This window comes from Thalassophryne amazonica, chromosome 16 (genome assembly GCF_902500255.1).
Source record: "Thalassophryne amazonica chromosome 16, fThaAma1.1, whole genome shotgun sequence".
Classification (NCBI taxonomy): Eukaryota; Metazoa; Chordata; class Actinopteri; order Batrachoidiformes; family Batrachoididae; genus Thalassophryne; species Thalassophryne amazonica.
Genome location: NC_047118.1, coordinates 43,817,014 through 43,833,911, shown reverse-complemented (window position 1 = coordinate 43,833,911; position 16,898 = coordinate 43,817,014). Strand labels below are relative to the sequence as shown.

At 41.3% G+C, this 16,898-nt stretch overlaps 1 protein-coding gene across 1 annotated transcript in view; it reads right to left on the bottom strand.

The window, feature by feature from the left end:
• The window catches only part of tnrc18 (trinucleotide repeat containing 18), a 121,086-nt gene that overhangs the window by 37,016 nt on the left and 67,172 nt on the right, over positions 1–16,898 (bottom strand). The window contains exons 7-13 of the mRNA XM_034191350.1: positions 10,803–10,948; positions 10,517–10,650; positions 10,273–10,386; positions 7,162–7,345; positions 6,775–7,087; positions 6,230–6,442; positions 1,147–1,317 (exon numbers count right to left, since the gene is read on the bottom strand). Of these exons, the coding sequence (XP_034047241.1) occupies positions 1,147–1,317; positions 6,230–6,442; positions 6,775–7,087; positions 7,162–7,345; positions 10,273–10,386; positions 10,517–10,650; positions 10,803–10,948 (1,275 nt within the window). The remainder of the gene's footprint in view (positions 1–1,146; positions 1,318–6,229; positions 6,443–6,774; positions 7,088–7,161; positions 7,346–10,272; positions 10,387–10,516; positions 10,651–10,802; positions 10,949–16,898) is intronic.

Below are 16,898 nucleotides of genomic sequence, written 5' to 3'. Positions count from 1 at the left end.
AACTGAACTTGTAACAGTGTTGTTGCAAGTATGAGTCATTCTTCTATTGAAGCATGTGTTAATTTTACACACATTAGTATTTTAATATTTGCGATTTCTCACCTAAAATAACAGAAATTTATGTTTATACTAGTTAAAGAATTATTTTATTTACCTGTAACTCAGCTTCAGCCAATGTCTCAAATAATTTACAATTACTATTACTGTTATTATTATTAGTAGTAGTAGTAGTATTAGTAGTAGTAATGCATCCCACTGACAAAATCCAGTTCATGCCATTTAGCAGTGTAATAATTTTAAAAAGCCTGACAATTTCTCTGACCATTTTGAGTGAAGAAGTCAAGACTAAACCAATCAGAATCATTTTATATCACCTATTTTTATTAGCCATTTCACACAATTCAGAAAAACATGCAGAAATTATAGGTTATATTATGAATGAGATGTGCGTAATTTGGAAGTCGAGGTGTAACTGACTTTAGCCCACTAAACCCCCCCCCCCGTCCCCTCCACTAAAGTAACCTAGAGGTGAACTGTCCTCAGCTCGCCCCTCCCCTTTCTCACACTGCTTCTGTGTACTGTCCTTCTCAGCAAGCAGGGGACACCAATTTGCCACTTCCACAGACAGTGACAAGGAAGCAGCTTTTTGCGGCGCAGATTTATTTTATTTTTTTAAATGTTCGTGCCCACAGTGCAGCTCCCCCCCATAAATGCTGCCCCGGGCGGCTGCCTGGTTTGCCCGTAACAAAAACCGCTACTGCACACACACGCACGCCTACTTGGGACTTGGGAGGAAGCTGAAGCATCAGGAGGGAACCCACACAAACACGGGGAGAACATGCAAACTGCACACAAAGGCCCAGGCGGGAAGCAGTCCCATGACGCTCTTGCTGTGAGGAAACTATGCTAACCACTAAGTAACCATGCTGCCCAGCTTCACTCGATTCATAAATTTATGAACTGGATAAGGTTCATTGTGCATTTAGATCAATTCAGGGTTCCAGAAATCAATCTTACTTTAAAGCTGATTTCTGACTCATACCTACCGCTAAAATATCAAATGTAGTCCCACCAAGAAAACTTAATATCTGGAGCCACCACTGCCTACAATCAGTGTGTTGGAGTGCTGTGCACTTTGTTGATTACCCAGAGTGCTTTGCCTGTTGCGGTGTTTGCTGTCATGGAGAATGCCCAAAGGGGAGGAGCTCACAGGGAGTGCACTTGCTGCAAACCTCGCCAGCAGACCAAGCCCGCTCTCCTCACAGCCGCCGTCCTCTGAATCGGACTCCTCCTCATTATCGTTGTCCTCTGAGGATTCTGTTTCAGAGAAAAGACTTTCAGCTCGTAGACAAATGTGGCCAGGCCATCAATAAGGGCCAAAGGTCAAATCACTTCCTATTGTTTTCTGATGAGTGCACACACACAGAGTGTGGTGAAATATTGAAGACAGACTAACAAAAGAAACAAAAACAATCAAGATAAGTTGAAAAGACATGAGCACAGAGACAAAGCCGAGCCCTACATGAAGGAACAGCCTGCAGTATCCACCCGCACTTTACAAATAAGTTTTTTTTTTTGTAGACAAGTACAGAGCTCATCATTTAAGCCGGCCAAGATGCTACAAACAAGGGTGAAAGACGCACAAAAGACATACAAGTTAAGTTGTCCAAACCACTGCAGCGTTAGCAAGATACAGCAGGAAAAACTGGAATTGAACATGCATGTGAGCCAATAACACACTCAGCTCAAACACTGATTCAAGTTAGAGATAAAAAAAAAAAAAAAATTAAAGCCTTGACAGAAACTCAAGTAAAAAACAAAAACCCAGGTGTTCCTCTATGCTAGCAGAGCATTGATGGTTAGCTTGTGTTAGCGGTTAGCTCCATGGCAACCAATCAACAAGAGGAATGCATTCTCAGGGGTTAGCGCTTTAACACTGAAAGTGGATTCACAGTACAATGATTTTTTTTTTTAAACAGGCACCAATAAATGCTTATATTCTCAAAGGCGTTTCATTGTGCAAAATCAGATTTTACCAACCAACCACGTTTTGACTTTCATGTAAAAATGTGTCCACCATTCCATGACTGAAAATGGAAATTCTGCTGCTGTAAGCAAAAATAAATAAATAAATAAATAAATAAATGAAACTGCTCTTTTTAGAGTTTTGTAACATACACAATAGTCCATATCTGGACTCCTGCTTTCTCTGATACACACCCACATGGTCTGTGGGAGAGAGACAGAAGCTAATACTCATACTAGTTTGCTGTATAGCAAACAAAAACCAGTATGTCACAATCCCATGAGGCAGCTGGAGCCTGGTAAGTGAAGAACTTTCAGTGAAAACGCATAGAAGGTAGTAGACACCCAAAAATGGTAGAGGCGTCCAACAACCATGTCATTGTGAAAATGAACGTTTATGAAGCATCAGGAATAGTAAAAAAAAAAAAAAAAAAAGTACCATCCCAAAATATACATTTTCACAGGATACGCAGGTACACACATTTGTGAACATCTAGGTCAAAGGATAAGTAAGATGGAGGTGGTGTAGTACATTCTAATTGTGCCCCGACTAATTATTTGCTCCAGTACATACGACAGTAACGGTTGGATAGTAGATTCTAACTGACGTTACTACGTGTTGAGTGTTCGGATGCAGCGAGAAACACCAAATGTCAAGAGGGGGTGTGGCAAGCAATATCATCTTTCTGTGTAAAGCAACATGCACAGACAAACAGGCTGTTTCTTATAGACCAGATTTTTTGTTTGTTTGTTTTGCCCAGGGATGCATCACTTTTTGCTACTTTATCTGTTCATCAGACACCAGTTAATATATGTTGGCTTGATGAGAATGCAGTCTCATTAAAGCATGACTATAATTAAAGTACAAAAAGTAAATACGTGGACTAGATGGCCCGTTGGGCCACAAACACACACACAAAACCATTGACAGCACTTGTTAGTCCAGATGACAGGATCACGTGAATGAAATATTGTTTTTATATGTCACAATGCCCCAGTTGCCACATCATAAACATTAGCAAAATGCTTAGACACCCCCACGTTTATTGTGCAAATCTTGAGTCTTGCTATAGAAATTCAATGTAGGTCACATCCAGAGTGGACACAGACTCCACACATTGGCAAAGGTGTTTTCAACAGATTTCTGAGGAGAGATAAAGCTGCTACACTGGAGCTCATTTCAAAGCACGTCAGTTCAGTCAGAGTGCAGTGTGTGGACTTCATCCCATCCTAGTGTGCATATTTTATATATAGGACTACATGTTATGCACAAAGGTGTTTACACTGGTTTTAAAAGAAGGTTAAGGTGCACTTATACTGCTACATTGGAGCTCACATCAGAGTTGTATTAATTGCATTTACAGTATTCTCCTTCACGCACACCCTAGTCCCATCAAAATGTCCCAAGGACCTAGACTTTCCAACAGGTGTAGGTACACACAGAGAAAAAAGGCACTTGTAGTTGCAAAACAGAGAGGCAATATGAACAAGAAAAGAGCCCTGTTGTGTGTGTTTTTCCAAGAGTGGTCTGGTTGGACATTGATGACAGAAGCAACAGTTTTCCTCTGATGTGGTGCATGTGTGGTACTGTGAATCCACTCAGTTAACAGCAGCAGCAAGCAGGTGGTACAACAGGCAGGCACTGTGAGGACAGCCCTGTGAGGCCAGCCCTGTGAGGCACCTTGCTGTCATGTTCATGTGACATTTGAATAGCAATGGTTACGTCCTTGGTCCCAGCTGAACAACATTAATGTTTAATAGCCAACAGAGCTTTCAGCTGGTTGTTGGCGAAGGGTGTAACCATGGCTGTCATTAGGCAAAATAGCTTCAATTTATATAAACAAATACTAGCAACAAAAATAAATAAATAAAATTCTGTAAGAAACTCTTGACTCTAAAATAGTTCATTTTCAATCCATGTTAGAGGTCAATAAAGAATAGAGGAAGGGGCACTTCCTACTTACAGAGAGCAGGTGACAGGGGTGTGGCCTCAGTCAGGGCGAGGCAGGGCGGGGCAGCGCAGTGGCGAGAGCGCAGCCTAGCTGTAGCGTACCCTGGCTTTAGCACAGTCTAGCTTAAGCTGCAGCTTTAGCTGCAGCGTAGACTAGCCGTAGTGAGGTAGCATGGGCTCGAGGCTGCGCTAGTCCTTGCCAAGCTCCTGTAATGTGGCAGCGGTGGCAGCAGCACAAGCACATGGAACAAGCTGAGAGACACTCAAAGCATCGTGGGTGGGGACAGGGATCAAAGGTGAGGAGTGAAAGGTGAGGACAGAACGAGGTGGCTGAGAGAGCAACATAAAGGGAGAAGGGTTATTTGAAGGTTTAGTAGAGACAGAAGGAGCCCTAATGCCCAAATATCCCAAACATCTAATAAGATCACCGAACACCACCGGTTCCATCACCAAATTTAGAATAAGAAGGCATTTCCCCATAACATCAAAAACCAGGCCACATGATCTATAAACATTTAATCTGATGTAAAGAAACCAATTCAAGAGAATTAGAAGACATGCCAAATATCACACGATTGTAATCACCCTGTAAGATCTTTAAAAACTAAAGCTCTGGCACGATTTGCTGCTTCCAAAGACAAACCTTCAACTTTATATTCTTTACAGAAAGAAGTAAAGTGGTATTTGATGAACAGAGCATTCTAAGGGTGAGGAGGTGCAGAGACGGAGACTGACAGACAGATGAAGCAGACACAAGGATCACAGAGCGTCACTTTCTGTACCAATCATATCAACACCTTTAATAAAAGCTTTGAGGTACCAAACTACAATACAACTTTATATGAAAAACTTACAATTCACACAGTCTGCAATGTACAAAATGCTACAAAATTGGATTGCAATCCAGGCAATAAAAACAACAATAACAAACTCTTTAAAAAAATAAAAAGGCAACTTGGTAGAGAAGCCAGCAGCAAGAGAGGTAGGGTTCATCCAGCATGCACAAGACGGCTATAATAGGTTTTCGTTATGGAATGAGAAATACAAAAATCTGAAAATTACTCTTTTCCCAACTCCTGTCTAGAAATAGGCACACACACAAAAACGTCCAATTTTTGTTTTTATTATTGTTTTTGTGATTAAAAAGTGGTAGATTTTATTTAGTGTACTGATGAATGGAAATCAGGTAACCATATGGATTAAGTACAGTCATTCTTAAGGGTTTTTTGTAGCCTAGAACTTTGTAGCAATAAAATACAATAAAAGTAATACAACTTGAGCACACAGCTGGCATCTCTCTCTCTCTCAGCCCAAAACACCAGCTACAACCGAATACTAGCTTACTATAGTATGTAAAAACTAGTACGTCACCACCCATGTGGCATCCAAATACCCAGCTGGCATTTAATAGTAGTCCAATGCTACCACGATGATCTACATCTACAAGGTGCAAACAAACTACACTAAGTTATACCATAAGGCAGTTGGACCTTGCCAACCAAACAACTTTCCAGGAAAATGGTAAGTGTCCAAGGGACTATGGCATTGTACAAATATACATTCATGAAATATCCCGAACTGTTTAAAAAAAGGTCTGCCATTGCAAAACTGAAATTTTTGCACCATACACCATCTTACTTGTCAAAGGACAGCTAACATGGCTGCGGTGTAGAAAATCTGAATTGTGTGACTACTACTTGCTTGCGTACTTCTAGTACATACTAGAATAACAGCTGGACAGTAGGCTCCTAGCAGATGTTGGTACATACTGAGGATATGATGCAGGGCTCAGTTTTCCTTCAGCACCCCCCCCCCCCCCCCCCCCCCCCCCCCCCCCCCCCCCCAATCAAGGTGAAGGGACGGCATCTTAAATGCAGTCTATATCAGCAGTTACGAGTCTCCTTATAAATGTGGGGAGGGGCAATAGTTTTAGTGGGTGCGCAAAAAGCCTAAGAATCAAGCCAGATGAGGTTTTTGTTGCTGTTGTTGTTGGGTGTGTTTTAAATAATCAAAAAGTGTCATTCTGTATTTGGAAGAGAGTCAGGAAACGGCTTGTCTCCCTGAGTTTGGTTTTCTCATTTCAAAAAGAAAATCCACTGGCCGTCAAGTACAAGGATCATTCATCACGCTAAAGCATAGTCTCAAATCAGCTGTCCTAGCACAAAGCAAACAAAGAGATGCTGTGACAAAACTCTGACATTATTCTCTGACTCAACAGCTAGCGGCAAGGAGCTGTAAGATTAGGTCAGTAACCTTGGTCAAAGGAGTCGTCAGAGGAGCTAAGGCCCGCCTCCTCCAGTAGCACGGATAAGTGCTTGTGTTTCTTCTTCCTCGACTTCTGACTGGACAGTAAGGACGTTGGTGACAATGCAGACCGTCTTTTCCTAGCCAGGTTGCTATGGCAACGAGTCCCAGATAAAGGGGGCCAGCCCCCTTTTGCAGAAATGTTGTCCTCTGAATCAGAGTCTGGTGAAGAAAAAAAGTGCAGTAAGTGATTTATGTAGACAAGAATGCAAACAAAGCATGCAAGACTCAAACGGTGAAGATGGTTGAAGGATGGTGCAATGAAATTACAATATTCAGTCTTGTGAAGCACTGCAGAATACCTCCATCTTCCAACCACATTACTCTGTACCATTTTCTTAATGCAGATGACACCACACTCTGCTGTATGTAACTATGCACATATGAGTCATGATTTTAGACTGTTTGAGGCCATCCTGCAGACTCGACTGGCTCCTATTTGGCCACTTGAGTGTAAATAAGCTGGTTCACAATTACTGCTATCAGACACTCACTGTTGGAGCAGCTGCTGAGCTCTGATCTCATGGGAGAGAAGAAAGCAGTCTTCTGACTTTTCACCTTCTGGCCAACCTCTGAAGCAGAAGCCTTGGCAGCTATCTTTTGTTTCCCTCCTTTTGTGGAGCAGTGGATGCCTCGCTCCTTTGTCCGGCTTTCGACAGACTTGCCCTTTGATTTGTCGATTTTTGTGCTGGTAGAAGTTTTGCGAGATGTTCCAAGTGAGCCAAGCTGCGAGAGCGAAAGCGCTCTGTCCAGGTCTGATGCCAACTGTTCCTGTTCGCTCACATGACCCCGCTTTGGTTTCAGCACCTGAGAACACCACCATAACATTTAGATTATTCCACAATGTTGAAATCCCCAACATCTGCAACGCAGCGGCTTACCTCCAGAGCGTGACTGGTGGTTGGCTCCTGCTCATCCCAAGGCTGCTGCTTCTTTTTCTTCTTTTTTATCTTTACCCCTCCACTTCCTGTTTCCATCTCATCATCTTCTCTGGACAGTCTGAATTTCTTCCTTTGTCCTTCTCCAGCTTCAGAATCTTCAGAGTATTGCACTGTCCTACCCACTCTGAGACATGGGAAAATTCACACTCGTTAGTTCAAAAGCGAAAGACATCTTAAGGAGACCATGCACACCAAACAAGGTACTCCATGAGTCAGTAGTCAATTTTGACCTAATCAGTACCACTGAAGAGGACTAAATGACATTTGCAATCCAGCCTTAGTAAAGCACGGCCTACACAAAATGTATGGTCACAATGCCAAGTTGGCAACTACAGCATGGATGCTTAGGAGAAAAATGTTTTAAAAAGACAGCAATGTGATTCATCTATAATATTCAAGACAGCCGTAGGCGTTTGGAAAACTAAGGACCCCCCCTGGAAATTTTGAGAATATAAGTGCCCTGTGGTGCATTCTGGTGCATTCTTTGGACTAAATTTGGACCTGAAATAGCTGTTAAATTTCTCTTGTGATCTCAGGCAGTATGGCACAACATGTGGCTTTTGAATGCATGTTGTGCCATCCTGTAGAAGCATGTACAGAATATAACAACAGTTTACAAATATAGCTAAATCTTGATGAAAACTTTATTTAGTTTGTTTCTGATTGAGCTCAAAGACTAGGCAATTAAAAATCATAACTCTCAACTAACATTATAAATAGCTTCATAACTGCTTTCAGACTAGGTAAAGACATATCATAATATCATACCATAATACTGAAGCCACTCGATTACTATTATTCTTTCAATAATGCACAACAATAAAATGTTAAATTTGTTTAAATTATCCATCTCAGTCTGAGCTCAAACACCTCTAAGAATCTGAACCTGAATTTTTTTGTTCGATTTTATACAAAAATTTATTTATTGCTTGACATACCTTATAGTAAAAAAGCCACATATTCTTGTGTAAATTCCTTTAAATCCACTCAAAGCCACAGTGTCTTTTCCCATGAAAAAATTCTACATTAATAAAACCTCATTTACATTCTTTTTCCCCAGTGAAAGAAAGTCTAGATTAATTAAAAAAAAGTCACGTAATCTAGTCCTGTTTGAACAGCACAATGTTTATTTTCCAGAGAGAGAAAAATTCTTACAGTGCTTTCTGAGAGCACAGTTCACTTTTCCCATTTCTTTTATCTTTCAGGTGTGTGGATGAAGCCAGCGACAATTCCACGGATTCTTGTCCTTATCAGACTTTTTCAAACAGTCTTTCTCACCATTTTCTCTCTGTCCAACGTCAGTCTGTGACAGAGACATGCTGCACAAGTCTTCTTTTAAAAACTTTAGAGCGCTAAAGGTTTGCGATGTCCACATGCTACATTTAGCTTAAGCTTCACGCAGGAAAGACACAGCTTCGCCGCAGCAAACCAATCAGTCTCGCTTTACGACAACTGTTGCAACAGCCAGACTTTTTGTTCCTCAGAAGACACTGATTTGTATCAGTGTCCGCGGACCGCCACGGCCTTATAAAACTTGCACGATGTCGTAAAAAAAAAAAAAAAACACTTTACGATGGACATTTTAAAAACTCAGTGACAATCACGATTACAGAGTAAAACACTAACCCCCCCCCCATGATGAAATCAACGGAATTTCACAGATCTGCGGATTTTTCATAGCCCTGCATTTCTTTCAGACAGCAAGAATTTAAAAAAAGACGGAAAACCGTCCAAAGACGGCGAATAAGCATCCCTGCTACAGCCAGGTAGGTGTCAATGAAGATTTACACAGGGGTCAAAATTTTAAAATGTTCCAGTCATACTGAAGTATACCAGATCATTTGTATATCCATGAAGATTCCAAAAAGGTATAATTTGGACTATCTATGACAATGTTATGGAGTTATGCAGTTAAAAACATGGTGACAGGTTGATTTTAGTTTGTACACAGGTCCAAAGTTAAAGTTGCTCCAGTTTTGGTAAAATGTGATGCAAATTATTGGTCAAGTTATTAGAGTTTCAAAAAGGAATAGTTCGCACCACCTGTCATACTTAGTTATCACGTTACGGGGTAACATATGGCTGTCATATGTCATAGAATCCAACAGGCCTTGATCATGTTTGACCCTTACTTTGGAGACCAAGCAGTCAACACAGTCAAAACTATTTCATTTATTATTTTTTCTCTTCATTCATTGTGCCCCAATTAAGAAATCCTGCTGTTCACTGTTTACATGTATATAAAATGTTGGTAACATTCTTATGCGCATGCCACTTTTACCTTGACTGCAGATAAATCGATTCACATCAGAATAAATTCAAAATGGGATGGGAGTTGATGGTCTATTGGTTAAGCATTGGACTTGAGACCAGAAAAATCACTAATGGTCCTTGGGCAAAGTCCTTAATCTCCAGGTTGCTCCCAGTGTGTAGTGTCGCCTTGCATGGCAGCACCCTGACATCGGTCTGTGGGTGTGTGCATGTGAATGGGTGAATGGTGAGGCATAGTTGTAAAGCGCTTTGAGCATCTGATGCAGATGGAAAAGCGCTATATTAATGCAGTCCATTTATGTATTTATTCAAGTCCACATATTGTATGGCAAGTTATTAAAACAATTAATGCGAGTGGCGTAATGTCGGAGTAACGACAACCAGGACGATTAGCTGTAAACACCACATCTAAAAATCTCCAAAAAAAAAAAAATTTCCATCACCACATTATGATCATTTAAAGCAATTTCACTGCAGTTACAGTGAGGATTTTGTTCTCATTTACGATTTTGCATTTTTTATTATCAGAGAAGACATGCCTTAAATGGAATTTTACTTTTGACGACAGCTGTAATTTGTGTTCTACTTAACTGATAACTGGCTGACTTAACCTGAGTGATGACAGACATCCAAACTTTCTTCATGTTGCTAAACCACAACGTCTGCATTTTAGAATTAATCCACAATGGAACATTTTTAAAACTTTACATTTTCCACTGTGAAAGAAGATGCCCACTCGCAGTGGTCTGTTTAGGCCTCATCTGTTAGCTACGAACTCACTTTCCAGGCTTGCTCTCCAATTTAGAAGGTGTGGCCAAGTGTTTCCTCTTCCTGGGTCTTCCTCTACCCCGCCTGCTTAGGCTCCGCCTCTCATCATCCTGCTGCTGCCGCTCACTGACAACACAGAAGTTCATAGGTTAAGGGTGTGAATGTCAGTGTCATTTATAATAACAGCAGTGTGATATAATCAGCTTGAAGTGTGTTTTTTTTTTTTATAGACATGGAGTTGTGAAACAATCATTACCACTTGTCTCTGCGCCTCTGCAGCTTGCTCAGCTCTCTCTGCTTTTCCTTGTATATCTTTTGTAGTTCAGCCAGGCGGACACGGTAGTCTACTTCCACTGCATCCAAAAGGTCCATCGTCATTTTACTGTACAGCTGCAGGGAAAGGAAACCAATTCTGATCATGTAAAATAAATAAATACAGTAAGCACAATGGCACAGCCTTTCTTAGACCACAGCTTTGGATGACCACTGATATTTTTCCCACCTCCTATCATCAATTTGAAAAGTCAAGAAAGTTGTCCTACCGGCTCGTCCTTCCTCTGCCTCCAGCTGTATTTCTTGTCTGGGTCCAGTTCTCGGGGCAGGTCAATGTGCGACTGTTTTGCTATGGCCTCCAACAGAATTTGTTTGCTTGCTTCAAGAAGACAATCCAGACCCCCAAGTGTTATATCTAAATGGAATTAAGAAATCAAAAGAAAATAATAAATTATTAAAATTGCAGGATTAGAACATTGGATGTCTGAGGCTGTATTCATAAACATTCCGAGTGCAAAGAGTTGTTGTCCGTGATGAAATTCTAAAACTTCTTTTAGACTTGTTGGCATGTCTCCTGAAAATTAAAGAGTAAATCCCAGTAAAGATAAAAAATTATTCCTTAAACATCTTAACCCTTAAAAAAGAGCTAAAGTGATTTTTTTTTCCAGCCTCTGTCCATATGTAAGAGTTTTTTTTTTTTTTTACGTTTGAAAAAAAAAAAATTCAAATCACTCAATCTTTCCGTGGACAGTCACACCTTGCAGGCTCAGACAAAAGCATTTCAATATTTAGCAGGCTTGCCTAATGTTATTGGAGGTATTTTTCTCATTAGTAATCAGTAAATGAAGTACAAAACTAACAGAATAGAAAATCCTATGTAAATGAATAAATAATAATAATATGTATTATTTAATTCTTAATTTAATCTTTATTTAACCAGGTTAGTCCCAGTGACATCACAATCTCTTTTGCAAAGGAGACCTGGACAATTACAGAGTTTCCAATTCACCTAACCTGAATTTTTTTTTAAATGTGGGCGGAAACTGGCGCACCCAGAGGAAACTCACGCAAACATGGGGAGAACATACAAACTCCACACAGAAAGGCCACAGGTGGGAATCAATCCCATGACCTTCTTTCTGTGAGGCAACAGTGCAACCACTAATCCACCATGCTGCCACTGTTTGTATGTATGTACAGTTCATCTGGAAAGTATTCACAGCGCTTCACTTTTCCACATTTTATGTTACAGCCTTATTCCAAAATGAATTAAATTCATTTTTCCCCCTCAAAATTTTACACACACAATATCCCATAATGACAATGCAAAAAAAGGTTGTTGCTGTTTTTTTTAGATTTTTGCAATGTATTAAAAATAAAAAAACTAAGAAATCACATGTATTCACAGCCTTTGCCGTGAAGCTCAAAATTGAGCTCAAGTGTATCCTGTTTCCACTGATCATCCTTGAGATGTTTTTACAGCTTAATTGGAGTCCACCTGGGGTAAATTCAGTTGATTGGACATGATTTGGAAAGGCACACATCTGTCTGCATATAAGGTCCCACAGCTGACAGTGCATGTCAGAGCACAAACCAAGCATGAAATCAAAGGAATTGTCTGGAGACCTCTGAGACAGGATTGTCTCGCAGCACAAATCTGGGGAAGGATACAAAAACATTTCTGCTGCTTTGAAGCCACTGTGCTCCGAATGAGCACAGTAGCCTCCATCATCTGTAAATGGAAGTTCAGATCCACCAGGACGAGAGCTAACTGAGTGATCGGGGGAGAAGGGCCTTAGTCAGGGAGGTGACCAAGAACTCAATGGTCACTCTGTCAGAGCGCCACCATTCCTCTGTGTAAGCTTCCAGACAGTACAACCATCTCTGCAGCAATCCACCAATAAGGCCTGTATAGTTGAGTGACCAGACGGAAGCCATTCCTTAGCAAAAAATACATGGCAGCCCACCTGGAGTTTGCCAAAAGGCACCTGAAGGACTCTCAGACCATGAGAAACAAAATTCTCTGGTCTGATGAGACAAAGATTGAACTCTTTGGTGTGAATGCCAGGCGTCATGTTTGGAAGAAACCAGGCACCATCCCTACAGTGAAGCATGGTGGTGGCAGCATCATTCTGTGGGGATGTTTTTCAGTGGCAGGAACTGGGAGACTAGTCAGGATTGAGAGAAAGATGAATGCAGCAATGTACAGAGACATCCTAGATGAAAACCTGCTCCAGAGCGCTCTGGACTTCAGACTGGTGTGATGGTTCATCTTTCAGCAGGACAATGACCCTAAGCACACAGCCAAGATATCAAAGGAGTGGCTTCAAGACAACTCTGTGAATGTCCTTGAATGACCCAGCCAGAGACCAGACCTGAATCTGGAGAGATCAGAAAAAAGCTGTGCACCAAACACTCCTCATCCAACTGATGGAGCTTGAGAGGTGCAGCAAAGCGGAATGGGCAAAACTGCCCAAAGATAGGAGCACCAAGCTTGTGGCAACATATTCAAGAAGACTTGAGGCTGTAATTGCTGTCAAAGGTGCATCAACAAAGTACTGAGTAAACAGTGTGAATACATGTAATTTCTTAGGTCTTTTTAATAAATCTGCAAAACACTTTTTTCATGTTTTCATTATGAGGTGTTGTGAGTAGAATTGCGGGGAAAAACAATTAATTTACTCCATTTTGGAATAAGGCTGTAACATAAAATATGGAAAAAGTGAAGTGCTGTGAATACTTTCCAGATGCACTTGTTTCCACTGCAGATGGTTCCTGGTTTCAACCCACCCCACCCTGTTCTCCATGTAAGACGGAGTTGCGCCAGGAAGGGCACCTGGTATAAAATTTGTGCAAAACCAACATGCAGATCCACCTCAGATTTGCTGTGGCCAACCAAAGAGAAAACAAGGGACCAGCCGAAGGGACTTCCTAATGATGTTAATGTGACCATTTTCAATTTGAGAGTTGTGCACAAAGCAGAACGGATCTGGCACCGTCTGGCACTAAACAGATGAGTTATCTGTGATGAAATTAGACATTATACTGAAATATATGGAGGGCACACTCATGCATCCACCCACCCACTTTTCAGGCAGATTTTCCTGTGGAATGCCCATGGCCTTCTGATGCGCCAACATGCACAGTATTCACACAGGTGAATGTGAGGCATCATTGTAAAGTGCTTTGACCATCTGCCTCAGATATGAGTGTACAATATAAATGCAAACTTCCTTGGACATGAGTCAATCAGTGGTTACTTCACTAGTCAAGGCTAGTTCCCATTTACAGAAGAGTGAACTAGGACAATTAAGACATAGTGTCTAGTCCAAGGACACAAAAACAGCCTCAATTGAACATAACTAGAACTGAATCCTGGTCTTTTAGTTAAGCAGTTCAATTCGTATTTACTGTTTTGCAGTTGTGAATCTTGCGCCATCTTGCGGGTCGTTACTCACACGAGAGATTGGTTACAGCAGAGTTCTGGTGTCAGGAGCTCAGCACTCACAGTGTAAATACACCTCGTAAAGAATGGACAAGACGACAACATTGAGGCACAGCAGAAGTCCATCACAGGTCCTACACCTCCTCTAGATAACCCTCTCAACTTGGGAGAACGTGTCATCATCATAATCGCCCATGAACTCACTAAATCAACGCCATCCACATCCTCACTTTGCCACTGTTTACATGCGCTGTGAGACGGCGGAACTCTGCTGGTGATGCGGTGCATTCTGGGAAGCGCAGGGGGCCACCAGGGGGATTATGGGAAACGCTGAAGTACCGAATACCACAAAACCACCAGTTCTGCATGATTAATGATTTCTTTTTTAAGTTACCCTCATTAATACACAAATACATGCATCAAATATCCAGAAAATGTATCTGGCTCAGCCACTCCCCAGGGAACACGGCGAGTGGCTGAGCTTATGGTATACTTATGGTGTAAGTATCAGCATTGTTAATGAGTTATGTTCACAAGAAAATTCATTCCTTTATTAATATGCAATTATTGCCTAATCTATGTCATTTACTTCCCAGCGGGGCATCATTGTTGGAAGCACCAAGTGTCTATGTATTATGTATTGTGGCCAGAAACACACTGGCACATGTCCCACAATAATCTTCATATTAAGTATTTTTCATGTCACGCATATCATGTATAAACAACCACAACATAAGAACATCATAGTATCACGTTTACAGCGAAACGTTGCAGAGTAACATCAATATACTGTATTTGCATCGTGGTAAAGAAGTAGATTTAGGGCACTGTTTCATGATCCTGGGGTTTTCTGTCAACTTTCTTGTTTGCATGAAACATAATTCCTTAGATATGCCATTAACAATAGGTAGACTGAGGTCCAGGTCCGGACTCAGATTCCATTCCATATGGACCCATCCCATTCATTAGGTACTGACAGATCAATTCTTTTGTAAGCTATTTACATTTGTCTTATGTTAACATCACAGCTTTTCTCTCTCTCTTTACAGTGGTCAGTGAGTGTATGCAGGAAACGCACAGACCAATCACATGCACTGTAACTCATTCTACGTGATGCTACTCAACCAATCAAATCATTTACTCAGAGCAAGTAGCATAGACACATCTGTCTCTTCCCTAGCAGCGAACACAGATGTCTGAAGAGGAAACACTCTAAAATGAGAAAACTAGACAGAAAAAACCCCAATATTTTTAATCCAGAATGGACTGATTTGTGTATGGTTATTTTTCCCACAGGGAGTTCAAAACCAGTTTGCCTCATATGTTCTGAGATTGCGGGGATAATTAAAAGTGACAATCATCACTACGAGACAAAGTACAAATCCTCTGAGTAATCATATCCACTCAAATCTGAACTGAGGGCACAGAAAATGCATGATCTAAGAGCACAATATGATCGAGTCACTAGAATACTGAATTAATCATTCACTGTCCAAGTAACTCAAAAATGTTTATTTTTCGAAAAATTAAGCAGGATGCCTTTTTGAAAAGCTCTTTATCTTATTAAGAGAGTATGAGGTCTGTTAGAAAAGTATCGGACCTTATTTTTTTTTTTCAAAAACCTGATGTATTTGAATCAAACCTGCTTGCGTGAGCCAACCTTGAACCTTCGTGCGCATGCGTGAATTTTTTCACGCCTGTCAATTGCGTCATTTGCTGGCAAGCAGCGGATCGTGTGTCGTGCACTCATCAGATTTTCATTGCAAGGAAAATGACGGAACGAGTGGAGCAGCGCTACTGCATCAAATTTTGCCCGAAACTGAGCGACAGCCAGGTGGAAACCATTTGGAAGATTCAGACAGCTTTTGGTGACCATGCTTAGGGCATCACACAAATTAAGGAGCGGTAGAACCAGTTTAAAGACGGCCGCACAACGGTGGAGAGCGAGCCACACTCCGGTCGGCAATCAACATGCTGAAATGACCAGCTCACTGCCAAAGTGAACGCTGTGGTGATGAGGGACCGTCGTGTGACTATGCGAGAAATTGCAGAAGAGGCGGACATCAGCACTTTTTCAGCACATTCCATTGTGAAGATGTGGCCATGAAAAGAGTTGCAGCGAAATTCGTGCCGCTGCTGACGGCGGAGCAAAAGCGCCTTCGTGTTTAAGCCTCACAGGACATGCTGGACTCCAAAAAATGATGCCCACCTCTTCCACAATTTCTCAGATACTCGTAGTCACACGACTGAAAAGCCACTGAAAGCCATCTGAATCTTCAGAGTGGTTTCCACCTGGCTGTCGCTCAGTTTCTGGCAAAATTTGATGCAGCGCTGCTCCACTCGTTCCGTCATTTTCCTTGCAATAAAAATCCGATGAGCGCACTACACACGTCCTCACACAAATGCTGCTTTCCAGCAAATGACGCAATCGACAGGTGTGAAAAAATTCATGCATGCGCACGAAGGTTCAAGGTTGGCTCACGCAAGCAGGCTAGATTCAAAACCATCAGGTTTTTGAAAAAAAAAAAAAAAAAAAAAGGTTGGATACTTTTCTAACAGACCTCATATCCTCTAGTTCAATGTGAAAATTAATAATAAACTTTGTTGAAATGCAATGGAATTGTACTTTATTTTATTTGACAATCAGCTACTGACTATCAATCAATCAATCAATTCAATCAATTTTTTTTTAATATAGCGCCAAATCACAACAAACAGTTGCCCCAAGGCGCTTTATATTGTAAGGCAATGCCATACAATAATGATGTAAAACCCCAACGGTCAAAACGACCCCCTGTGAGCAAGCACTTGGCTACAGTGGGAAGGAAAAACTCCCTTTTAACAGGAAGAAACCTCCAGCAGAACCAGGCTCAGGGAGGGGCAGTCTTCTGCTGGGACTGGTTGGGGCTGAGGGAGAGAA